We start from the raw sequence: 22,616 nt of genomic DNA on the forward strand, positions 1-22,616 counted from the left end.
GTCTTGAGATCAATTCTCATTGGAGTCTTGAATTGGACCCTGTGTTTAATCGCCAGCTGTCATCACTTATTAAACTCAACTGCACCATCCGTTTCCTTTGAGGACCGAGTTGGCAACCCCTGATCTAGACCGTAGGTCTAGGGTCTGGGTGTGTCTTTTTGTAGCATACACATGAGCACTAAGCCAATTAACGGGCCTGCCTGCATCCAAAAGGTGATGATTGAGCAGACTTTGGGCACCAAGAGAAGGACATTCTACAAAATACTTGTTTCTCAAAGGCCCCAATGAGGATTGAACTCATGACCCCTGGTTTACAAGACCAGTGCTCTAACCACTGAGCTATGGAGCCTAGATGATGGTGTGCTAACATTAAGACGATACGTAACGATCACTTTGTATGTTGCTTGTGTAGAAAGTGGTGCACACCCAAGTTTATATAGACACTTGTACAATTGTTTGTTCAAGGAAAACCCTGGCTCCATAGCTCAGTGGTTAGAGCACTGGTCTAGTAAACCAGGGGTCATGAGTTCAATTCTCATTGGAGCCTTCAATTAATATATTTTAGGTCTTCAATGGGACCCTGTGTTTAACCTCCAGTTGGCATCACTTATTAAACTCAGTCACTCATTCATGTAGACCAGAGGTGTTAAACTAGGCCCTCAAAGGGCCAGGTGGTATTGGTTTTTGATCCAAACAGTGAAGCATGTATAGTAGTACCAATCAGGTGTATGAAGACTCTAATCAGTAGACTGCCAGTAACAGGCTTCTTTTTCAGCTGGTACCTGATTTATGAACCCATGTGTGCTTGAATGGCTGGAACCAACCCTAAACCATCCCGGCCCTTTGAGGACCCGACAGGAAGTTTCACGTCCCTGTTCTAGACTATAGGTCTAGAGTCTTGGTGTGTGGCTTTGTAGCTTAAACATGATGATTGAGCAGCCTTTTGGCACCAAAAGTACATACTATAAAAGCCCTGTTTCTCCAAGGCCCCAATGAGGATTGAACTCATGACCCCTGGTTTACAAAAACAGTGCTCTAACCACTGAGCTATGGAGACTAGCTAATGCTTTTCTAACAAAAGAAACAAACAACTATTAATCTGTATGTTGCCTTGAATTTGGTGCACAACCAAGTTCATATCATGATGTGTGCTTTAATGGCTGGAACCAAACCTGAACCATCCTGCGCCATTTGAGGACCAAGTTTGACACCCCTGATCTAGACCATAGGTCTAGAGTCTAGGTTTCTTATTATGTAGCATACATATGAGGACAAAGCAAATTATAAGGTCTGCCTGCATCAAAAATGAAGTGAGGATTCAGCAGACTTTTGGCACCAAAAGGACATACTGCAAGAGTATGTTAGAAGGTGTTTCTCCAAGGCCCCAATGAGGATTGAACTCATGACCCCTGGTTTACGAGACCAGTGCTCTAACCACTGAGCTATGGAGCCTAGCTAATGCTTTTCTAACAAAAGAAACAAACAACTATCACTCTGTATGTTGCCCCTAGAATGTGGTGCACAACCAAGTTTATATAGAAAATTGTACAGTTGTTTGACCAAAGGAAACATGCCTTCATTGCTCAGTGGTTGGAGCACTGTTCTTGTAAACTAGGGGTCTTGAGATCAATTCTCATTGGAGCCTTGAATCCCTTTTTTCTCAAGTCTTCAATGGGACCCTGTGTTTAATCGCCAGCTGTCATCACTTATTAAACTCAACTGCACCATCCCTTTCCTTTGAGGACCGAGTTGGCAACCCCTGATCTAGACCGTAGGTCTAGGGTCTGGGTGTGTCTTTTTGTAGCATACACATGAGCACTAAGCCAATTAACGGGCCTGCCTGCATCCAAAAGGTGATGATTGAGCAGACTTTGGGCACCAAGAGAAGGACATTCTACAAAATACTTGTTTCTCAAAGGCCCCAATGAGGATTGAACTCATGACCCCTGGTTTACAAGACCAGTGCTCTAACCACTGAGCTATGGAGCCTAGACGATGGTGTGCTAACAGTAAGACGATACGTAACGATCACTTTGTATGTTGCTTGTGTAGAAAGTGGTGCACACCCAAGTTTATATAGACACTTGTACAATTGTTTGTTCAAGGAAAACCCTGGCTCCATAGCTCAGTGGTTAGAGCACTGGTCTAGTAAACCAGGGGTCATGAGTTCAATTCTCATTGGAGCCTTCAATTAATATATTTTAGGTCTTCAATGGGACCCTGTGTTTAACCTCCAGTTGGCATCACTTATTAAACTCAGTCACTCATTCATGTAGACCAGAGGTGTTAAACTAGGCCCTAAAAGGGCCAGGTGGTATTGGTTTTTGATCCAAACAGTGAAGCATGTATAGTAGTACCAATCAGGTGTATGAAGACTCTAATCAGTAGACTGCCAGTAACAGGCTTCTTTTTCAGCTGGTACCTGATTTATGAACCCATGTGTGCTTGAATGGCTGGAACCAACCCTAAACCATCCCGGCCCTTTGAGGACCCGACAGGAAGTTTCACGTCCCTGTTCTAGACTATAGGTCTAGAGTCTTGGTGTGTGGCTTTGTAGCTTAAACATGATGATTGAGCAGCCTTTTGGCACCAAAAGTACATACTATAAAAGCCCTGTTTCTCCAAGGCCCCAATGAGGATTGAACTCATGACCCCTGGTTTACAAAAACAGTGCTCTAACCACTGAGCTATGGAGACTAGCTAATGCTTTTCTAACAAAAGAAACAAACAACTATTAATCTGTATGTTGCCTTGAATTTGGTGCACAACCAAGTTCATATCATGATGTGTGCTTTAATGGCTGGAACCAAACCTGAACCATCCTGCGCCATTTGAGGACCAAGTTTGACACCCCTGATCTAGACCATAGGTCTAGAGTCTAGGTTTCTTATTATGTAGCATACATATGAGGACAAAGCAAATTATAAGGTCTGCCTGCATCAAAAATGAAGTGAGGATTCAGCAGACTTTTGGCACCAAAAGGACATACTGCAAGAGTATGTTAGAAGGTGTTTCTCCAAGGCCCCAATGAGGATTGAACTCATGACCCCTGGTTTACGAGACCAGTGCTCTAACCACTGAGCTATGGAGCCTAGCTAATGCTTTTCTAACAAAAGAAACAAACAACTATCACTCTGTATGTTGCCCCTAGAATGTGGTGCACAACCAAGTTTATATAGAAAATTGTACAGTTGTTTGACCAAAGGAAACATGCCTTCATTGCTCAGTGGTTGGAGCACTGTTCTTGTAAACTAGGGGTCTTGAGATCAATTCTCATTGGAGCCTTGAATCCCTTTTTTCTCAAGTCTTCAATGGGACCCTGTGTTTAATCGCCAGCTGTCATCACTTATTAAACTCAACTGCACCATCCCTTTCCTTTGAGGACCGAGTTGGCAACCCCTGATCTAGACCGTAGGTCTAGGGTCTGGGTGTGTCTTTTTGTAGCATACACATGAGCACTAAGCCAATTAACGGGCCTGCCTGCATCCAAAAGGTGATGATTGAGCAGACTTTGGGCACCAAGAGAAGGACATTCTACAAAATACTTGTTTCTCAAAGGCCCCAATGAGGATTGAACTCATGACCCCTGGTTTACAAGACCAGTGCTCTAACCACTGAGCTATGGAGCCTAGACGATGGTGTGCTAACAGTAAGACGATACGTAACGATCACTTTGTATGTTGCTTGTGTAGAAAGTGGTGCACACCCAAGTTTATATAGACACTTGTACAATTGTTTGTTCAAGGAAAACCCTGGCTCCATAGCTCAGTGGTTAGAGCACTGGTCTAGTAAACCAGGGGTCATGAGTTCAATTCTCATTGGAGCCTTCAATTAATATATTTTAGGTCTTCAATGGGACCCTGTGTTTAACCTCCAGTTGGCATCACTTATTAAACTCAGTCACTCATTCATGTAGACCAGAGGTGTTAAACTAGGCCCTAAAAGGGCCAGGTGGTATTGGTTTTTGATCCAAACAGTGAAGCATGTATAGTAGTACCAATCAGGTGTATGAAGACTCTAATCAGTAGACTGCCAGTAACAGGCTTCTTTTTCAGCTGGTACCTGATTTATGAACCCATGTGTGCTTGAATGGCTGGAACCAACCCTAAACCATCCCGGCCCTTTGAGGACCTGACAGGAAGTTTCACGTCCCTGTTCTAGACTATAGGTCTAGAGTCTTGGTGTGTGGCTTTGTAGCTTAAACATGATGATTGAGCAGCCTTTTGGCACCAAAAGTACATACTATAAAAGCCCTGTTTCTCCAAGGCCCCAATGAGGATTGAACTCATGACCCCTGGTTTACAAAAACAGTGCTGTAACCACTGAGCTATGGAGCCAAACTAATGGTTAGATAATGTAAAAACCCAAACAACTATTAATCTGTATGTTGCCTTGAATTTGGTGCACAACCAAGTTCATATCATGATGTGTGCTTTAATGGCCGGAATCAAACCTGAACCATCCCATCCCTTTGAGGACCAAGTTTGACACCCCTGATCTAGACCATAGGTATAGAGTCTAGGTTTCTTATTATGTAGCATACATATGAGGAAAAAGCAAATCATAAGTTCTGCCTGCATCAAAAATGAAGTGAGGATTCAGCAGACTTTTGGCACCAAAAGGACATACTGCAAGAGTATGTTAGAAGGTGTTTCTCCAAGGCCCCAATGAGGTTTGAACTCATGACCCCTGGTTTACGAGACCAGTGCTCTAACCACTGAGCTATGGAGCCTAGCTAATGCTTTTCTAACAAAAGAAACAAACAACTATCACTCTGTATGTTGCCCCTAGAATGTGGTGCACAACCAAGTTTATATAGAAAATTGTACAGTTGTTTGACCAAAGGAAACATGCCTTCATTGCTCAGTGGTTGGAGCACTGTTCTTGTAAACTAGGGGTCTTGAGATCAATTCTCATTGGAGTCTTGAATCCCTTTTTTCTCAAGTCTTCAATGGGACCCTGTGTTTAATCGCCAGCTGTCATCACTTATTAAACTCAACTGCACCATCCCTTTCCTTTGAGGACCGAGTTGGCAACCCCTGATCTAGACCGTAGGTCTAGGGTCTGGGTGTGTCTTTTTGTAGCATACACATGAGCACTAAGCCAATTAACGGGCCTGCCTGCATCCAAAAGGTGATGATTGAGCAGACTTTGGGCACCAAGAGAAGGACATTCTACAAAATACTTGTTTCTCAAAGGCCCCAATGAGGATTGAACTCATGACCCCTGGTTTACAAGACCAGTGCTCTAACCACTGAGCTATGGAGCCTAGATGATGGTGTGCTAACATTAAGACGATACGTAACGATCACTTTGTATGTTGCTTGTGTAGAAAGTGGTGCACACCCAAGTTTATATAGACACTTGTACAATTGTTTGTTCAAGGAAAACCCTGGCTCCATAGCTCAGTGGTTAGAGCACTGGTCTAGTAAACCAGGGGTCATGAGTTCAATTCTCATTGGAGCCTTCAATTAATATATTTTAGGTCTTCAATGGGACCCTGTGTTTAACCTCCAGTTGGCATCACTTATTAAACTCAGTCACTCATTCATGTAGACCAGGGGTGTTAAACTAGGCCCTCAAAGGGCCAGGTGGTATTGGTTTTTGATCCAAACAGTGAAGCATGTATAGTAGTACCAATCAGGTGTTTGAAGACTCTAATCAGTAGACTGCCAGTAACAGGCTTCTTTTTCAGCTGGTACCTGATTTATGAACCCATGTGTGCTTGAATGGCTGGAACCAACCCTAAACCATCCCGGCCCTTTGAGGACCCGACAGGAAGTTTCACGTCCCTGTTCTAGACTATAGGTCTAGAGTCTTGGTGTGTGGCTTTGTAGCTTAAACATGATGATTGAGCAGCCTTTTGGCACCAAAAGTACATACTATAAAAGCCCTGTTTCTCCAAGGCCCCAATGAGGATTGAACTCATGACCCCTGGTTTACAAAAACAGTGCTCTAACCACTGAGCTATGGAGCCAAGCTAATGGTTAGATAATGTAAAAACCCAAACAACTATTAATCTGTATGTTGCCTTGAATTTGGTGCACAACCAAGTTCATATCATGATGTGTGCTTTAATGGCTGGAACCAAACCTGAACCATTCTGCGCCATTTGAGGACCAAGTTTGACACCCCTGATCTAGACCATAGGTCTAGAGTCTAGGTTTCTTATTATGTAGCATACATATGAGGACAAAGCAAATTATGAGGTCTGCCTGCATCAAAAATGAAGTGAGGATTCAGCAGACCTTTGGCACCAAAAGGACATACTGCAAGAGTATGTTAGAAGGTGTTTCTCCAAGGCCCCAATGAGGATTGAACTCATGACCCCTGGTTTACGAGACCAGTGCTCTAACCACTGAGCTATGGAGCCTAGCTAATGCTTTTCTAACAAAAGAAACAAACAACTATCACTCTGTATGTTGCCCCTAGAATGTGGTGCACAACCAAGTTTATATAGAAAATTGTACACTTGTTTGACCAAAGGAAACATGCCTTCATTGCTCAGTGGTTGGAGCACTGTTCTTGTAAACTAGGGGTCTTGAGATCAATTCTCATTGGAGCCTTGAATCCCTTTTTTCTCAAGTCTTCAATGAGACCCTGTGTTTAATCGCCAGCTGTCATCACTTATTAAACTCAACTGCACCATCCGTTTCCTTTGAGGACCGAGTTGGCAACCCCTGATCTAGACCGTAGGTCTAGGGTCTGGGTGTGTCTTTTTGTAGCATACACATGAGCACTAAGCCAATTAACGGGCCTGCCTGCATCCAAAAGGTGATGATTGAGCAGACTTTGGGCACCAAGAGAAGGACATTCTACAAAATACTTGTTTCTCAAAGGCCCCAATGAGGATTGAACTCATGACCCCTGGTTTACAAGACCAGTGCTCTAACCACTGAGCTAGAGCTATGGAGCCTAGACGATGGTGTGCTAACAGTAAGACGATACGTAACGATCACTTTGTATGTTGCTCGTGTAGAAAGTGGTGCACACCCAAGTTTATATAGACACTTGTACAATTGTTTGTTCAAGGAAAACCCTGGCTCCATAGCTCAGTGGTTAGAGCACTGGTCTAGTAAACCAGGGGTCATGAGTTCAATTCTCATTGGAGCCTTCAATTAATATATTTTAGGTCTTCAATGGGACCCTGTGTTTAACCTCCAGTTGGCATCACTTATTAAACTCAGTCACTCATTCATGTAGACCAGGGGTGTTAAACTAGGCCCTCAAAGGGCCAGGTGGTATTGGTTTTTGATCCAAACAGTGAAGCATGTATAGTAGTACCAATCAGGTGTATGAAGACTCTAATCAGTAGACTGCCAGTAACAGGCTTCTTTTTCAGCTGGTACCTGATTTATGAACCCATGTGTGCTTGAATGGCTGGAACCAACCCTAAACCATCCCGGCCCTTTGAGGACCCGACAGGAAGTTTCACGTCCCTGTTCTAGACTTTAGGTCTGGAGTCTTGGTGTGTGGCTTTGTAGCTTAAACATGATGATTGAGCAGCCTTTTGGCACCAAAAGTACATACTATAAAAGCCCTGTTTCTCCAAGGCCCCAATGAGGATTGAACTCATGACCCCTGGTTTACAAAAACAGTGCTCTAACCACTGAGCTATGGAGCCAAGCTAATGGTTAGATAATGTAAAAACCCAAACAACTATTAATCTGTATGTTGCCTTGAATTTGGTGCACAACCAAGTTCATATCATGATGTGTGCTTTAATGGCCGGAATCAAACCTGAACCATCCCATCCCTTTGAGGACCAAGTTTGACACCCCTGATCTATACCATAGGTATAGAGTCTAGGTTTCTTATTATGTAGCATACATATGAGGAAAAAGCAAATCATAAGTTCTGCCTGCATCAAAAATGAAGTGAGGATTCAGCAGACTTTTGGCACCAAAAGGACATACTGCAAGAGTATGTCAGAAGGTGTTTCTCCAAGGCCCCAATGAGGTTTGAATTCATGACCCCTGGTTTACGAGACCAGTGCTCTAACCACTGAGCTATGGAGCCTAGCTAATGCTTTTCTAACAAAAGAAACAAACAACTATCACTCTGTATGTTGCCCCTAGAATGTGGTGCACAACCAAGTTTATATAGAAAATTGTACAGTTGTTTGACCAAAGGAAACATGCCTTCATTGCTCAGTGGTTGGAGCACTGTTCTTGTAAACTAGGGGTCTTGAGATCAATTCTCATTGGAGCCTTGAATCCCTTTTTTCTCAAGGCTTCAATGGGACCCTGTGTTTAATCGCCAGCTGTCATCACTTATTAAACTCAACTGCACCATCCCTTTCCTTTGAGGACCGAGTTGGCAACCCCTGATCTAGACTGTAGGTCTAGGGTCTGGGTGTGTCTTTTTGTAGCATACACATGAGCACTAAGCCAATTAACGGGCCTGCCTGCATCCAAAAGGTGATGATTGAGCAGACTTTGGGCACCAAGAGAAGGACATTCTACAAAACACTTGTTTCTCAAAGGCCCCAATGAGGATTGAACTCATGACCCCTGGTTTACAAGACCAGTGCTCTAACCACTGAGCTATGGAGCCTAGACGATGGTGTGCTAACATTAAGACGATACGTAACGATCACTTTGTATGTTGCTTGTGTAGAAAGTGGTGCACACCCAAGTTTATATAGACACTTGTACAATTGTTTGTTCACGGAAAACCCTGGCTCCATAGCTCAGTGGTTAGAGCACTGGTCTAGTAAACCAGGGGTCATGAGTTCAATTCTCATTGGAGCCTTCAATTAATATATTTTACGTCTTCAATGGGACCCTGTGTTTAACCTCCAGTTGGCATCACTTATTAAACTCAGTCACTCATTCATGTAGACCAGGGGTGTTAAACTAGGCCCTCAAAGGGCCAGGTGGTATTGGTTTTTGATCCAAACAGTGAAGCATGTATAGTAGTACCAATCAGGTGTATGAAGACTCTAATCAGTAGACTGCCAGTAACAGGCTTCTTTTTCAGCTGGTACCTGATTTATGAACCCATGTGTGCTTGAATGGCTGGAACCAACCCTAAACCATCCCGGCCCTTTGAGGACCCGACAGGAAGTTTCACGTCCCTGTTCTAGACTATAGGTCTAGAGTCTTGGTGTGTGGCTTTGTAGCTTAAACATGATGATTGAGCAGCCTTTTGGCACCAAAAGTACATACTATAAAAGCCCTGTTTCTCCAAGGCCCCAATGAGGATTGAACTCATGACCCCTGGTTTACAAAAACAGTGCTCTAACCACTGAGCTATGGAGACTAGCTAATGCTTTTCTAACAAAAGAAACAAACAACTATTAATCTGTATGTTGCCTTGAATTTGGTGCACAACCAAGTTCATATCATGATGTGTGCTTTAATGGCTGGAACCAAACCTGAACCATCCTGCGCCATTTGAGGACCAAGTTTGACACCCCTGATCTAGACCATAGGTCTAGAGTCTAGGTTTCTTATTATGTAGCATACATATGAGGACAAAGCAAATTATAAGGTCTGCCTGCATCAAAAATGAAGTGAGGATTCAGCAGACTTTTGGCACCAAAAGGACATACTGCAAGAGTATGTTAGAAGGTGTTTCTCCAAGGCCCCAATGAGGATTGAACTCATGACCCCTGGTTTACGAGACAAGTGCTCTAACCACTGAGCTATGGAGCCCAGCTAATGCTTTTCTAACAAAAGAAACAAACAACTATCACTCTGTATGTTGCCCCTAGAATGTGGTGCACAACCAAGTTTATATAGAAAATTGTACAGTTGTTTGACCAAAGGAAACATGCCTTCATTGCTCAGTGGTTGGAGCACTGTTCTTGTAAACTAGGGGTCTTGAGATCAATTCTCATTGGAGCCTTGAATCCCTTTTTTCTCAAGGCTTCAATGGGACCCTGTGTTTAATCGCCAGCTGTCATCACTTATTAAACTCAACTGCACCATCCCTTTCCTTTGAGGACCGAGTTGGCAACCCCTGATCTAGACCGTAGGTCTAGGGTCTGGGTGTGTCTTTTTGTAGCATACACATGAGCACTAAGCCAATTAACGGGCCTGCCTGCATCCAAAAGGTGATGATTGAGCAGACTTTGGGCACCAAGAGAAGGACATTCTACAAAACACTTGTTTCTCAAAGGCCCCAATGAGGATTGAACTCATGACCCCTGGTTTACAAGACCAGTGCTCTAACCACTGAGCTATGGAGCCTAGACGATGGTGTGCTAACATTAAGACGATACGTAACGATCACTTTGTATGTTGCTTGTGTAGAAAGTGGTGCACACCCAAGTTTATATAGACACTTGTACAATTGTTTGTTCAAGGAAAACCCTGGCTCCATAGCTCAGTGGTTAGAGCACTGGTCTAGTAAACCAGGGGTCATGAGTTCAATTCTCATTGGAGCCTTCAATTAATGTATTTTAGGTCTTCAATGGGACCCTGTGTTTAACCTCCAGTTGGCATCACTTATTAAACTCAGTCACTCATTCATGTAGACCAGAGGTGTTAAACTAGGCCCTCAAAGGGCCAGGTGGTATTGGTTTTTGATCCAAACAGTGAAGCATGTATAGTAGTACCAATCAGGTGTATGAAGACTCTAATCAGTAGACTGCCAGTAACAGGCTTCTTTTTCAGCTGGTACCTGATTTATGAACCCATGTGTGCTTGAATGGCTGGAACCAACCCTATACCATCCCGGCCCTTTGAGGACCCGACAGGAAGTTTCACGTCCCTGTTCTAGACTATAGGTCTAGAGTCTTGGTGTGTGGCTTTGTAGCTTAAACATGATGATTGAGCAGACTTTTGGCACCAAAAGTACATACTATAAAAGCCCTGTTTCTCCAAGGCCCCAATGAGGATTGAACTCATGACCCCTGGTTTACAAAAACAGTGCTGTAACCACTGAGCTATGGAGCCAAGCTAATGGTTAGATAATGTAAAAACCCAAACAACTATTAATCTGTATGTTGCCTTGAATTTGGTGCACAACCAAGTTCATATCATGATGTGTGCTTTAATGGCTGGAACCAAACCTGAACCATTCTGCGCCATTTGAGGACCAAGTTTGACACCCCTGATCTAGACCATAGGTCTAGAGTCTAGGTTTCTTATTATGTAGCATACATATGAGGACAAAGCAAATTATGAGGTCTGCCTGCATCAAAAATGAAGTGAGGATTCAGCAGACCTTTGGCACCAAAAGGACATACTGCAAGAGTATGTTAGAAGGTGTTTCTCCAAGGCCCCAATGAGGATTGAACTCATGACCCCTGGTTTACGAGACCAGTGCTCTAACCACTGAGCTATGGAGCCTAGCTAATGCTTTTCTAACAAAAGAAACAAACAACTATCACTCTGTATGTTGCCCCTAGAATGTGGTGCACAACCAAGTTTATATAGAAAATTGTACACTTGTTTGACCAAAGGAAACATGCCTTCATTGCTCAGTGGTTGGAGCACTGTTCTTGTAAACTAGGGGTCTTGAGATCAATTCTCATTGGAGCCTTGAATCCCTTTTTTCTCAAGTCTTCAATGAGACCCTGTGTTTAATCGCCAGCTGTCATCACTTATTAAACTCAACTGCACCATCCGTTTCCTTTGAGGACCGAGTTGGCAACCCCTGATCTAGACCGTAGGTCTAGGGTCTGGGTGTGTCTTTTTGTAGCATACACATGAGCACTAAGCCAATTAACGGGCCTGCCTGCATCCAAAAGGTGATGATTGAGCAGACTTTGGGCACCAAGAGAAGGACATTCTACAAAATACTTGTTTCTCAAAGGCCCCAATGAGGATTGAACTCATGACCCCTGGTTTACAAGACCAGTGCTCTAACCACTGAGCTATGGAGCCTAGATGATGGTGTGCTAACAGTAAGACGATACGTAACGATCACTTTGTATGTTGCTCGTGTAGAAAGTGGTGCACACCCAAGTTTATATAGACACTTGTACAATTGTTTGTTCAAGGAAAACCCTGGCTCCATAGCTCAGTGGTTAGAGCACTGGTCTAGTAAACCAGGGGTCATGAGTTCAATTCTCATTGGAGCCTTCAATTAATATATTTTAGGTCTTCAATGGGACCCTGTGTTTAACCTCCAGTTGGCATCACTTATTAAACTCAGTCACTCATTCATGTAGACCAGGGGTGTTAAACTAGGCCCTCAAAGGGCCAGGTGGTATTGGTTTTTGATCCAAACAGTGAAGCATGTATAGTAGTACCAATCAGGTGTATGAAGACTCTAATCAGTAGACTGCCAGTAACAGGCTTCTTTTTCAGCTGGTACCTGATTTATGAACCCATGTGTGCTTGAATGGCTGGAACCAACCCTAAACCATCCCGGCCCTTTGAGGACCCGACAGGAAGTTTCACGTCCCTGTTCTAGACTTTAGGTCTGGAGTCTTGGTGTGTGGCTTTGTAGCTTAAACATGATGATTGAGCAGCCTTTTGGCACCAAAAGTACATACTATAAAAGCCCTGTTTCTCCAAGGCCCCAATGAGGATTGAACTCATGACCCCTGGTTTACAAAACAGTGCTCTAACCACTGAGCTATGGAGACTAGCTAATGCTTTTCTAACAAAAGAAACAAACAACTATTAATCTGTATGTTGCCTTGAATTTGGTGCACAACCAAGTTCATATCATGATGTGTGCTTTAATGGCTGGAACCAAACCTGAACCATCCTGCGCCATTTGAGGACCAAGTTTGACACCCCTGATCTAGACCATAGGTCTAGAGTCTAGGTTTCTTATTATGTAGCATACATATGAGGACAAAGCAAATTATAAGGTCTGCCTGCATCCAAAATGAAGTGAGGATTCAGCAGACCTTTGGCACCAAAAGGACATACTGCAAGAGTATGTTAGAAGGTGTTTCTCCAAGGCCCCAATGAGGATTGAACTCATGACCCCTGGTTTACGAGACCAGTGCTCTAACCACTGAGCTATGGAGCCTAGCTAATGCTTTTCTAACAAAAGAAACAAACAACTATCACTCTGTATGTTGCCCCTAGAATGTGGTGCACAACCAAGTTTATATAGAAAATTGTACACTTGTTTGACCAAAGGAAACATGCCTTCATTGCTCAGTGGTTGGAGCACTGTTCTTGTAAACTAGGGGTCTTGAGATCAATTCTCATTGGAGCCTTGAATCCCTTTTTTCTCAAGTCTTCAATGAGACCCTGTGTTTAATCGCCAGCTGTCATCACTTATTAAACTCAACTGCACCATCCCTTTCCTTTGAGGACCGAGTTGGCAACCCCTGATCTAGACCGTAGGTCTAGGGTCTGGGTGTGTCTTTTTGTAGCATACACATGAGCACTAAGCCAATTAACGGGCCTGCCTGCATCCAAAAGGTGATGATTGAGCAGACTTTGGGCACCAAGAGAAGGACATTCTACAAAATACTTGTTTCTCAAAGGCCCCAATGAGGATTGAACTCATGACCCCTGGTTTACAAGACCAGTGCTCTAACCACTGAGCTATGGAGCCTAGACGATGGTGTGCTAACAGTAAGACGATACGTAACGATCACTTTGTATGTTGCTTGTGTAGAATGTGGTGCACACCCAAGTTTATATAGACACTTGTACAATTGTTTGTTCAAGGAAAACCCTGGCTCCATTGCTCAGTGGTTAGAGCACTGGTCTAGTAAACCAGGGGTCATGAGTTCAATTCTCATTGGAGCCTTCAATTAATATATTTTACGTCTTCAATGGGACCCTGTGTTTAACCTCCAGTTGGCATCACTTATTAAACTCAGTCACTCATTCATGTAGACCAGGGGTGTTAAACTAGGCCCTCAAAGGGCCAGGTGGTATTGGTTTTTGATCCAAACAGTGAAGCATGTATAGTAGTACCAATCAGGTGTATGAAGACTCTAATCAGTAGACTGCCAGTAACAGGCTTCTTTTTCAGCTGGTACCTGATTTATGAACCCATGTGTGCTTGAATGGCTGGAACCAACCCTAAACCATCCCGGCCCTTTGAGGACCCGACAGGAAGTTTCACGTCCCTGTTCTAGACTTTAGGTCTAGAGTCTTGGTGTGTGGCTTTGTAGCTTAAACATGATGATTGAGCAGCCTTTTGGCACCAAAAGTACATACTATAAAAGCCCTGTTTCTCCAAGGCCCCAATGAGGATTGAACTCATGACCCCTGGTTTACAAAAACAGTGCTCTAACCACTGAGCTATGGAGACTAGCTAATGCTTTTCTAACAAAAGAAACAAACAACTATTAATCTGTATGTTGCCTTGAATTTGGTGCACAACCAAGTTCATATCATGATGTGTGCTTTAATGGCTGGAACCAAACCTGAACCATCCTGCGCCATTTGAGGACCAAGTTTGACACCCCTGATCTAGACCATAGGTCTAGAGTCTAGGTTTCTTATTATGTAGCATACATATGAGGACAAAGCAAATTATAAGGTCTGCCTGCATCAAAAATGAAGTGAGGATTCAGCAGACTTTTGGCACCAAAAGGACATACTGCAAGAGTATGTTAGAAGGTGTTTCTCCAAGGCCCCAATGAGGATTGAACTCATGACCCCTGGTTTACGAGACCAGTGCTCTAACCACTGAGCTATGGAGCCTAGCTAATGCTTTTCTAACAAAAGAAACAAACAACTATCACTCTGTATGTTGCCCCTAGAATGTGGTGCACAACCAAGTTTATATAGAAAATTGTACAGTTGATTGACCAAAGGAAACATGCCTTCATTGCTCAGTGGTTGGAGCACAGTTCTTGTAAACTAGGGGTCTTGAGATCAATTCTCATTGGAGCCTTGAATCCCTTTTTTCTCAAGTCTTCAATGAGACCCTGTGTTTAATCGCCAGCTGTCATCACTTATTAAACTCAACTGCACCATCCCTTTCCTTTGAGGACCGAGTTGGCAACCCCTGATCTAGACCGTAGGTCTAGGGTCTGGGTGTGTCTTTTTGTAGCATACACATGAGCACTAAGCCAATTAACGGGCCTGCCTGCATCCAAAAGGTGATGATTGAGCAGACTTTGGGCACCAAGAGAAGAACATTCTACAAAATACTTGTTTCTCAAAGGCCCCAATGAGGGACTCATGACCCCTGGTTTACAAAAACAGTGCTCTAACCACTGAGCTATGGAGACTAGCTAATGCTTTTCTAACAAAAGAAACAAACAACTATTAATCTGTATGTTGCCTTGAATTTGGTGCACAACCAAGTTCATATCATGATGTGTGCTTTAATGGCTGGAACCAAACCTGAACAATCCCTGCCATTTGAGGACCAAGTTTGACACCCCTAATCAAGACCATAGGTCTAGAGTCTAGGTTTCTTATTATGTAGCATACATATGAGGACAAAGCAAATTATAAGGTCTGCCTGCATCAAAAATGAAGTGAGGATTCAGCAGACTTTTGGCACCAAAAGGACATACTATAAAAGCCCTGTTTCTCAACTCATGACCCCTGGTTTACAAAAACAGTGCTGTAACCACTGAGCTACGGAGCCTAACTGATGCTTTGCTAACAAAAAAACAAACAACTATCACTCTGTATGTTGCCTCTAGAATGTGGTGCACAACCAAGTTTATATAGAAAATTGTCCAGTTGTTTGACCAAAAGAAACATGCCTTCATTGCTCAGTGGTTAGAGCACTTGTCTTATAAACTAGGGGTCTTGAGATCAATTCTCATTGGAGCCTTGAATTAATATTTAAATCACCAGTTGTCATCACTTGTTAAACTCAGTCACTCATTCATGTAGACTAGACCAGGGGTTGCCAACCCGGTCCTCAAAGAGCCGCAGTGGTTGCAGGTTTTTGTTCCAACATATCAAGAAGACACATTTTCACCAATCAGGTGTCTTAGGAGTGTAATCAGTTAATTGTCAGTCTGGTGTTGCTTGTTTCAGCTAAAACCTCATTGGTTATACTGGGCATGCTCGATCGTCTGGAACAAAAACCTGCAGCCACTGCGGCTCTTTGAGGACCGGGTTGGCCACCCCTGGACCAGGGGATGAGGCAGAACCTTCGGACGAATTACAGCCCTTTGCCAACATTTATTAGTGTCGTAAGCACCTATGACATCGACACACTTCAACATGATAATGGAGCAAATCATGTGATGATTCAGCAGATATATGACAGCATTGATGCTAAAGGTGTGGCCACATGTCAAACATCCTGCATCGGTTGAAAAGTTACACACCTTGTCAAGGCCTGTCAATAGCTCAGCGGTTAGAGCACTGGTCTTTTAAACCAGGGTTCACAGTAATGTAAAACAAAGTTTTGCAACTGATCTGCATACAAATTTTTTGTATAGCCGCTAATATGTGTAAGTGTTGTGGTACAACATCTGAGGTGAAAATCTGAACAAAAAAAAATCAGCCTGTTGCTCAGATGTTCTGGGTCCTATGCACCTGTGGTGTCATAATGAGGATGCAGCAAATGATTGGACACTAAAACAAAAGAAGTGAGGATTTTCCTTTTCACACCATGGAAGCTTAAGGAGTGGCTATATAACAAACACTCTGCGTCATTACAGACGTTCCACACCTTCCTATTTGTTCATGGGTAACACCTGGAACACAAGGCTCCATAGCTCAGTGGTTAGAGCACTGGTCTTGTAAACCAGGGGTCACGAGTTCAATCCTCGTTGGGGCCTTTTAGTAAAATGGATACACAAACTAAAGATACAGTAACCAAATTTACCATCAGCTCACCGTAGATGCTCTGCAGCACTGAACTCTTCTTGGCTAATAGCTTCTCAGGCGACACTCGAGTCTCCGTCCGCTTCCTACTCTTGACTTGATCCGAGCGACTTGAGGTTTTTCTCTTCTTGTTTGCGTGAAACCTGCGGACAAAAAAAACAAAAACATCCACATTTCAGGTCGTTAGAGGAGCTCGGACGGCGTTCAAAGAGTCGAGAGCTGGCACACTAACACTCGCCGAGCATAAACAAAGTAAACAGTTTATTCGAGGCAGTTAAAAGGCAGCACATTTAGGCTTTTAATAGGGAAGCGGAATGGGAAACAGACGACCTCCTGCGGCTCGCTGGCAGAGCGCGAGAGAGGCAGCGTGTATAAGACGAGGAGGAAAGGAGTGCGAAGGTGCTGGTAGCTATTAGAGCAGCACGGCTGAACTTTTAGCCTCTCGTTAAACTGGTAGAAGCTCTCGTCTGTCCTCCGAGCATCAGCTATCTCCCACGCTCCCCACTGCAGATGGCATGCAGACGATTTGAGGACATGTGGACACATCATGAAGTTTCCTTCATCTCTCTGAAAAAAACATTACCTTCGCCAAGCTCTTTGGATTATCCGTGCGGCCTTGTTTCTCCTGCTCTGGTCCTCCTGACAGACCCTCGGAATATGTGTGGAGGTGGCCCCCTCAGATCTCGATGCAGGGCTGGTGCTGCTTTTTAATGAAGCCATTTCTTTGATTGACTTCTCAGAAGATCTCTCCTTCTGTTTCCTCGGCTTGTGAGCGTCTGTCTTTAATTTCCGTGCATCTCTCTTATGGTGAGATGTTTTGGAGTCAGTTTGGTCTCTGCTGGAGGTCCTTGTAGGGGAACTTCTGGATGTTGTTTGCTCCTTGATTTTTGGGGTGGAAGGTGGTCTAGGCTTGAACGTGGGTAGCTGACTGATGTTGGGTAGGGAAAGCAGTTCAGTTAACCTAGACGTCTGTACAGTACTTGTGGCGGGGTTGGGGGTCAAACAGTGGCTTGAGTCGATGGTCGGTTCGACTGCTTTAGTTCTTCTGTTCTTGTGACCTGATGAGATAAAAACTAGACAATAAATGTTACTCTTCATGAGCCAATTCATAACTTTCAATCCAGCAAAACATCTAAACTATCTATGTTGTATTGAACATACATTTTTCAAAAATCCTGAAAGTAATGATGAGAAATATGAAAATAAAATGCAAAACTTAAAAAATTAAATAAAAACTGATTTAACAAACAGTCACTGCAACCATCACATTCTTTTTAACGTTTATAGAGACGGATAACTATAATATAAGGTAAAAGAAGGAGGTTATCCAACAGAAACCCAAAACAGTCTTCAGGATGCAAAGGCAGGCAAAGGGCTGTGTTTGGCCCCTGGTTATAAGAGGAGGAGGCTGACTTTCCCTGGCAACCCCTGATAGTAAATTTCAGTAATTTATGTTGTAAGTAAAATAAGAGTCACTTATTAAGATTACTTGATCACCACCAACATTGTAGCAGAATTTAGCCATTTTCCCCCAGCACTTTTAGAGCCAAAGCCAAGAGAAGCATGCGGGTCTCTACATTTAAATGATTGTGACATAGACCACAAAACGATTTGCTTCTGAAGACAGATCTCAGAGTTCTTAGAAATACATAGACCTAAAGAGAAAGAATGCCTACCTTTATGTCTCCCCTCTTTGGCTTTGGTCTGCTCTGAGCATTTCTTTGTTTCTTCCACTGACTCGTTTATGGACAAGTCCTGAATGTTGACTAAGGAGACCTTTTCTGGTTCGATCTTCAACTGAGAGACTCTTCGTTTCTCCACTCGCTGAAGAGCTTCTCTTCTCCGCTGCTCTTCCTCTCGTTTCCTGAAGAAAAAGATGTACAGTAACTTGTAATCACGGTCACAACGGCCGGCAAGACTGGGACGTTCACGGATCAAAGCAGTGTTAGGAAACTGTAGATTAAAATTATTATACACTATAAGTATACGCCATACTTAAATTAATGCTAAAAGATCATCAAAATATAAAGTATAAACTACTCGCTTGATCTAAGAGCTTAAACGTTTGAATACATTTTCACTCCAGACTGATACACTGTTTCAAGACAAGCTTGAAACAGAATTAGAGATACGACAACGGTTATTTAAAACATCTGTTTGTCTGCCAATCACACCTTAAATCGTAGATCAAAGAACGAAGCAAGACACATCCGGGAAAGGGGGGCTAAAAGACGGAAACCCCCACCCGAGAACATTTGAATGATAAGATTACAAGAAAATAAATCAGGATGTCTTCTCTAGGGGGGATCCGGACACAGGGAACTTGAAAGAACCATTTGGCCGGAAAGGACAACCCCCTGGGCAGGAAATTTGACTTGAATATAGCGATGTTTCTACAGATCAGGACCTTTTCTCCCTGGGCTATTGACCAGTACAGTCGCCGGAAGAAAGTGTGGTCGATCGATCGTAAAGCTTGTATTTTGTTTGACTTGAAGTGGCGAATAAACGACCCGTGACACACTTTGATTGTCCATCTTTCTCCACGAAGCGAAGTATAAGAACCGGAAGTGACGTCGTGTTGGAGGGACCGAAACGGACCCTGTGTTTTGACTGTTTTAAACATAAAAGAAGATCCAAAAAGAGGCCCCAACGAGGTTTGAACTCGTGACCCCTGGTTTACAAGACCAGTGCTCTAACCACTGAGCTATGGAGCCACGTCAAACTGGTTCGTCATCAGTTATAAAACAACAGTGAAGGAGGTGGAACCTGTTGACTGATGCCTCATATCGCGGGCACACCCAGGTTTGTTATGCTTTTGTGAGCATGACTATAACACCTGAATCACAAGGCTCCATAGCTCAGTGGTTAGAGCACTGGTCTTGTAAACCAGGGGTCACGAGTTCAATTCTCGTTGGGGCCTTGACCTTATTGTTTTTAATTGATCTTTACAATGATCAAGCTGCAATTTAGGTCACTGGAATGGACTACCTTTGTTGGCCTCTTTTCAGTTAATGCTATTCTGAAAATAAAATATGAGGAACTTAAATAGTTAAAAAGGAATTGCTTTTGACATTTTCTTGGGGAATTTTTACTTCTGACAACAACTGAATAATGTCTCAAATCGAATAGATGATTTACGACACGTCTGGTTTTATTCCCTGTTTCAATAAAACACACGTACTTAAAGTTACTTGAAGCAGTTTGTCCTTCTTTTGAACGGTGTGCTAACAGAGTGAAGATGGACGACAGGTAAGTAAATGGCACAGAGATGGGAAAACGAGACAGCTGGAAGACATATCTGTGTGTACGATAAAGAGGAAGACGGATGTGAAGCTCCAGTGACCCTTGTCAGGGAACAAAGTTTGAAGGTGATTTAGGTAATCAGGATATGTCTGTCTTTTATTTATATTTGATCATTTTACTGACAACTTATGTTACATTTAATCAGAATCTGACACAAAGTTACCTTAATTTGTTAATAAAATACAAATAAAGGGTTTGATTAGTTCTCATAATAAACTGTTTTGCTCTTATAATATATATATTTTTATCCCAAATAAAACATCAACTATTGATGTAGAAGCACAGTTAAAGATGGGTAGGTGAGGTTTAAAACAGTTGGAGTATAACCTAAAGTCATGATCAATAAGAACAAAAATAATTGTGTGTGTCGGAGGGATCATATTTTAATTTTATCGTAGTTCTGGTATCGTTTATATTTAAAAGAAGTTTGTTTAAAGTAAAATAATAACATTTATTAATTTAAATTTAACATACAAATATGATGCAGTGTATGATCATGATGCCGCGTTAAACTTCTGGCCCCTAGACGCTAGTGGTCTTCCACCACTAAAGGAACAATAAAACCCTGCGACAACTCCTCGATGGCTGAGGACAAGAGGATACAGTCGACTCCAGCAGCTTTAAAAGCTGATGTTTGGACCTATTTTGGTTTCAAAACAAATTAAAGCAGTTACGACTTTGTCAAGAGTCATGTGGTATGTAAATTCTACAACACCAGAGTCAAGTACTACACATTTATCCTTGTTTCTACAGTACTACAATATATCGCATTATTTCGCATCCTTGCTCCTGTATAGTGAAACATATCATATCATCAGATTCTTGCCAATAGAAACCCCTATTGAACACCTTTAAGGGAAAGACCAAAATGGGAGCGATAATGTTGAAAAATATCTCACTTTGCGGCGTCCTTGCGTAGCTGCTCGTGCCTCATCAGCAGCTGCTTCCTCTCCCTGAAGGCCTTGCGGACAGTGTAGCCCTTGTAGACGGCCTGGATGGTGGCGGCGGCGATGTCCTGGATCGCCGCTATAGACAGAGCGCCGTGTTCCAGCATGAACTGAGTGACTTCACTGTGACCCCCCAACAGAGCGTAGTCCAGAGGTGTGTACCTGTCGATCCAAAAAGATTAAAAAAAAATGAATCATTTAAACTGTATTTCATGGCGTTGTCGCACTGAAGCTGACCTCTCCTCCGTGTACTCCATGTGGTTGGGAAACGTGTTGTAGCCCAACAGTAGCTTCACGGCGTCCAAGTAGCCGTTGTTGCACGACCAGTGCAGGGCGGTGCGTCCCTGTAACCCCAAGAAATGAAGAGGATGAACCTTCAACGACACACGGGATCAGTGGACGCTCACCTCCTTGTCCTGCATGTTCGGATCAGCGTTGTTCTCCATCAGAACCGCCATACAGGTGATGTAGCCGCCGTACGCCGCACACTGCAGAGGAGTCCGACCAGCCTGGTCCTGGACGACAGTAGTTAGACAACAGAATCTTTCAGAGGGTTAATTTCTTATGAGAAAATGTATTTTAAAAAGATTTAAACTATTTATTGTTGTCTGGTTAATTAAATAACATGTGTCTTAATATAAATCTACAATTTTGTTTCACGAAGAACATGGAGAATTTGACTATAACTAATAAGTTCTAAATCGAATCAACATCTCACAAATTATATAAATAAACAAAGATAACATTTTAAATAAAAATTCATCATTATTGAAATGATGCCAGTGATACTGAAAGCATAGTCTTTGAATAAAACAAAACTCAGCCTGTGACAGTCACATGTTCTGGACACTTTTTCCTTGAATGGGAAAACATCAAATGACTTGGCAGGCCAGTTTTGGCCCCCGGGCCTTGATTTTGAAAGTTTTACGTTACAGGCTGGTAAAGATTAATCCACAGTCGAACAAGAAATAGTCATTTTTTGTGGGGTTTTTATGCCTGAGGTGGGAAAATATTAGTTTTGGAGACATAAAATATATGTCTTAAATAATGTGGATGTCTTAAAAAAGGCTTAACTTGTTAAAACTATTTAAGTTAAGTTAAATATTCACCTCACTCTAGTTTACCTGCACATTGGGACTAATCCCGTTCTCCATCAGGATCTGGCAGACCTCGGCGTTCCCTCCCAGAGCCGCCCAGTGCAGAGCTGTGTGACCGTCCACGTCTACAAGGTCCACGTGTGCAGAACCTGTGATCACACAAATAAAAAAACACTTAGAACGTCACTGCTGGATTGAAGGGGGGGGGGGGCGGAGCCTGTGCTTTGACGAAACTCACGCTACCTTTGATGAGGGTGAGTATGACGTCACGGTGGCCCATCTCGCAGGCCCGGAACAGCGGCGTGTGTTTCATCACGTCCACCGAGTCGACCATCGCTCCTCTGTCCAGCAGCAGCTTCACCGTGCTCACATGCCCGGACAGCGAGGCCGCATGCAGCGCTGCAGAGACATAAAGTGCACATATATATATATATTAGAACGATAAACAACTGGAGGGTTCGTCACTGCCTTTTTTGTTCAGTCATCCGCTGAACCCACTCTGTGGGAAGTGTCAAGTCAAGCGAGTGTTAAACAAGACGTCTAATAGGGAGCAACTTGAAGCACCTCTTCCTCCAGGCCGCTGACACTACGCA

At 43.1% G+C, this 22,616-nt stretch overlaps 1 protein-coding gene and 38 non-coding genes across 42 annotated transcripts in view; 11 read left to right on the plus strand and 28 right to left on the minus strand.

The window, feature by feature from the left end:
- invs (inversin) overlaps positions 1–22,616 on the minus strand; it is a 64,797-nt gene that overhangs the window by 20,541 nt on the left and 21,640 nt on the right. For 2 of the 4 annotated variants that reach the window (XM_087812453.1, XM_087812452.1), the window contains exons 10-17: positions 22,267–22,422; positions 22,051–22,172; positions 21,334–21,441; positions 21,164–21,270; positions 20,879–21,088; positions 18,353–18,540; positions 17,260–17,749; positions 16,689–16,819 (exon numbers count right to left, since the gene is read on the minus strand). In XM_087812453.1, coding sequence (XP_087668579.1) covers positions 16,689–16,819; positions 17,260–17,749; positions 18,353–18,540; positions 20,879–21,088; positions 21,164–21,270; positions 21,334–21,441; positions 22,051–22,172; positions 22,267–22,422 — 1,512 coding nt within the window. Of the gene's footprint in view, positions 1–16,677; positions 16,820–17,259; positions 17,750–18,352; positions 18,541–20,878; positions 21,089–21,163; positions 21,271–21,333; positions 21,442–22,050; positions 22,173–22,266; positions 22,423–22,616 lie in introns of all 4 variants that reach the window. The other 2 variants (XM_087812454.1, XM_087812455.1) reach the window with 2 other exon arrangements.
- Positions 277–349, minus strand: trnat-ugu (transfer RNA threonine (anticodon UGU)). The gene has a single exon. It is a non-coding gene; the product is annotated as a tRNA-Thr (tRNA).
- trnat-agu (transfer RNA threonine (anticodon AGU)) lies at positions 475–547 on the plus strand. Its single transcript has one exon. It is a non-coding gene; the product is annotated as a tRNA-Thr (tRNA).
- On the minus strand, positions 985–1,057 carry trnat-ugu (transfer RNA threonine (anticodon UGU)). Its single transcript has one exon. It is a non-coding gene; the product is annotated as a tRNA-Thr (tRNA).
- Positions 1,380–1,452, minus strand: trnat-cgu (transfer RNA threonine (anticodon CGU)). Its single transcript has one exon. It is a non-coding gene; the product is annotated as a tRNA-Thr (tRNA).
- trnat-ugu (transfer RNA threonine (anticodon UGU)) lies at positions 1,917–1,989 on the minus strand. The gene has a single exon. It is a non-coding gene; the product is annotated as a tRNA-Thr (tRNA).
- trnat-agu (transfer RNA threonine (anticodon AGU)) lies at positions 2,115–2,187 on the plus strand. Its single transcript has one exon. It is a non-coding gene; the product is annotated as a tRNA-Thr (tRNA).
- On the minus strand, positions 2,625–2,697 carry trnat-ugu (transfer RNA threonine (anticodon UGU)). Its single transcript has one exon. It is a non-coding gene; the product is annotated as a tRNA-Thr (tRNA).
- trnat-cgu (transfer RNA threonine (anticodon CGU)) lies at positions 3,020–3,092 on the minus strand. The gene has a single exon. It is a non-coding gene; the product is annotated as a tRNA-Thr (tRNA).
- trnat-ugu (transfer RNA threonine (anticodon UGU)) lies at positions 3,557–3,629 on the minus strand. The gene has a single exon. It is a non-coding gene; the product is annotated as a tRNA-Thr (tRNA).
- Positions 3,755–3,827, plus strand: trnat-agu (transfer RNA threonine (anticodon AGU)). The gene has a single exon. It is a non-coding gene; the product is annotated as a tRNA-Thr (tRNA).
- On the minus strand, positions 4,265–4,337 carry trnat-ugu (transfer RNA threonine (anticodon UGU)). Its single transcript has one exon. It is a non-coding gene; the product is annotated as a tRNA-Thr (tRNA).
- trnat-cgu (transfer RNA threonine (anticodon CGU)) lies at positions 4,660–4,732 on the minus strand. The gene has a single exon. It is a non-coding gene; the product is annotated as a tRNA-Thr (tRNA).
- trnat-ugu (transfer RNA threonine (anticodon UGU)) lies at positions 5,197–5,269 on the minus strand. The gene has a single exon. It is a non-coding gene; the product is annotated as a tRNA-Thr (tRNA).
- trnat-agu (transfer RNA threonine (anticodon AGU)) lies at positions 5,395–5,467 on the plus strand. Its single transcript has one exon. It is a non-coding gene; the product is annotated as a tRNA-Thr (tRNA).
- Positions 5,905–5,977, minus strand: trnat-ugu (transfer RNA threonine (anticodon UGU)). The gene has a single exon. It is a non-coding gene; the product is annotated as a tRNA-Thr (tRNA).
- trnat-cgu (transfer RNA threonine (anticodon CGU)) lies at positions 6,301–6,373 on the minus strand. Its single transcript has one exon. It is a non-coding gene; the product is annotated as a tRNA-Thr (tRNA).
- trnat-ugu (transfer RNA threonine (anticodon UGU)) lies at positions 6,838–6,916 on the minus strand. The gene has a single exon. It is a non-coding gene; the product is annotated as a tRNA-Thr (tRNA).
- Positions 7,042–7,114, plus strand: trnat-agu (transfer RNA threonine (anticodon AGU)). Its single transcript has one exon. It is a non-coding gene; the product is annotated as a tRNA-Thr (tRNA).
- Positions 7,552–7,624, minus strand: trnat-ugu (transfer RNA threonine (anticodon UGU)). Its single transcript has one exon. It is a non-coding gene; the product is annotated as a tRNA-Thr (tRNA).
- On the minus strand, positions 7,947–8,019 carry trnat-cgu (transfer RNA threonine (anticodon CGU)). Its single transcript has one exon. It is a non-coding gene; the product is annotated as a tRNA-Thr (tRNA).
- Positions 8,484–8,556, minus strand: trnat-ugu (transfer RNA threonine (anticodon UGU)). The gene has a single exon. It is a non-coding gene; the product is annotated as a tRNA-Thr (tRNA).
- Positions 8,682–8,754, plus strand: trnat-agu (transfer RNA threonine (anticodon AGU)). Its single transcript has one exon. It is a non-coding gene; the product is annotated as a tRNA-Thr (tRNA).
- On the minus strand, positions 9,192–9,264 carry trnat-ugu (transfer RNA threonine (anticodon UGU)). Its single transcript has one exon. It is a non-coding gene; the product is annotated as a tRNA-Thr (tRNA).
- Positions 9,587–9,659, minus strand: trnat-cgu (transfer RNA threonine (anticodon CGU)). Its single transcript has one exon. It is a non-coding gene; the product is annotated as a tRNA-Thr (tRNA).
- trnat-ugu (transfer RNA threonine (anticodon UGU)) lies at positions 10,124–10,196 on the minus strand. The gene has a single exon. It is a non-coding gene; the product is annotated as a tRNA-Thr (tRNA).
- Positions 10,322–10,394, plus strand: trnat-agu (transfer RNA threonine (anticodon AGU)). Its single transcript has one exon. It is a non-coding gene; the product is annotated as a tRNA-Thr (tRNA).
- Positions 10,832–10,904, minus strand: trnat-ugu (transfer RNA threonine (anticodon UGU)). The gene has a single exon. It is a non-coding gene; the product is annotated as a tRNA-Thr (tRNA).
- Positions 11,228–11,300, minus strand: trnat-cgu (transfer RNA threonine (anticodon CGU)). Its single transcript has one exon. It is a non-coding gene; the product is annotated as a tRNA-Thr (tRNA).
- trnat-ugu (transfer RNA threonine (anticodon UGU)) lies at positions 11,765–11,837 on the minus strand. The gene has a single exon. It is a non-coding gene; the product is annotated as a tRNA-Thr (tRNA).
- trnat-agu (transfer RNA threonine (anticodon AGU)) lies at positions 11,963–12,035 on the plus strand. The gene has a single exon. It is a non-coding gene; the product is annotated as a tRNA-Thr (tRNA).
- trnat-cgu (transfer RNA threonine (anticodon CGU)) lies at positions 12,867–12,939 on the minus strand. The gene has a single exon. It is a non-coding gene; the product is annotated as a tRNA-Thr (tRNA).
- Positions 13,404–13,476, minus strand: trnat-ugu (transfer RNA threonine (anticodon UGU)). Its single transcript has one exon. It is a non-coding gene; the product is annotated as a tRNA-Thr (tRNA).
- trnat-agu (transfer RNA threonine (anticodon AGU)) lies at positions 13,602–13,674 on the plus strand. Its single transcript has one exon. It is a non-coding gene; the product is annotated as a tRNA-Thr (tRNA).
- trnat-ugu (transfer RNA threonine (anticodon UGU)) lies at positions 14,112–14,184 on the minus strand. Its single transcript has one exon. It is a non-coding gene; the product is annotated as a tRNA-Thr (tRNA).
- Positions 14,507–14,579, minus strand: trnat-cgu (transfer RNA threonine (anticodon CGU)). Its single transcript has one exon. It is a non-coding gene; the product is annotated as a tRNA-Thr (tRNA).
- On the plus strand, positions 16,558–16,630 carry trnat-ugu (transfer RNA threonine (anticodon UGU)). The gene has a single exon. It is a non-coding gene; the product is annotated as a tRNA-Thr (tRNA).
- trnat-ugu (transfer RNA threonine (anticodon UGU)) lies at positions 19,318–19,390 on the minus strand. The gene has a single exon. It is a non-coding gene; the product is annotated as a tRNA-Thr (tRNA).
- Positions 19,524–19,596, plus strand: trnat-ugu (transfer RNA threonine (anticodon UGU)). Its single transcript has one exon. It is a non-coding gene; the product is annotated as a tRNA-Thr (tRNA).

The sequence above is a fragment of the Callionymus lyra genome, chromosome 17 (genome assembly GCF_982586985.1).
Source record: "Callionymus lyra chromosome 17, fCalLyr1.hap1.1, whole genome shotgun sequence".
Taxonomy (NCBI): domain Eukaryota; kingdom Metazoa; phylum Chordata; class Actinopteri; order Syngnathiformes; family Callionymidae; genus Callionymus; species Callionymus lyra.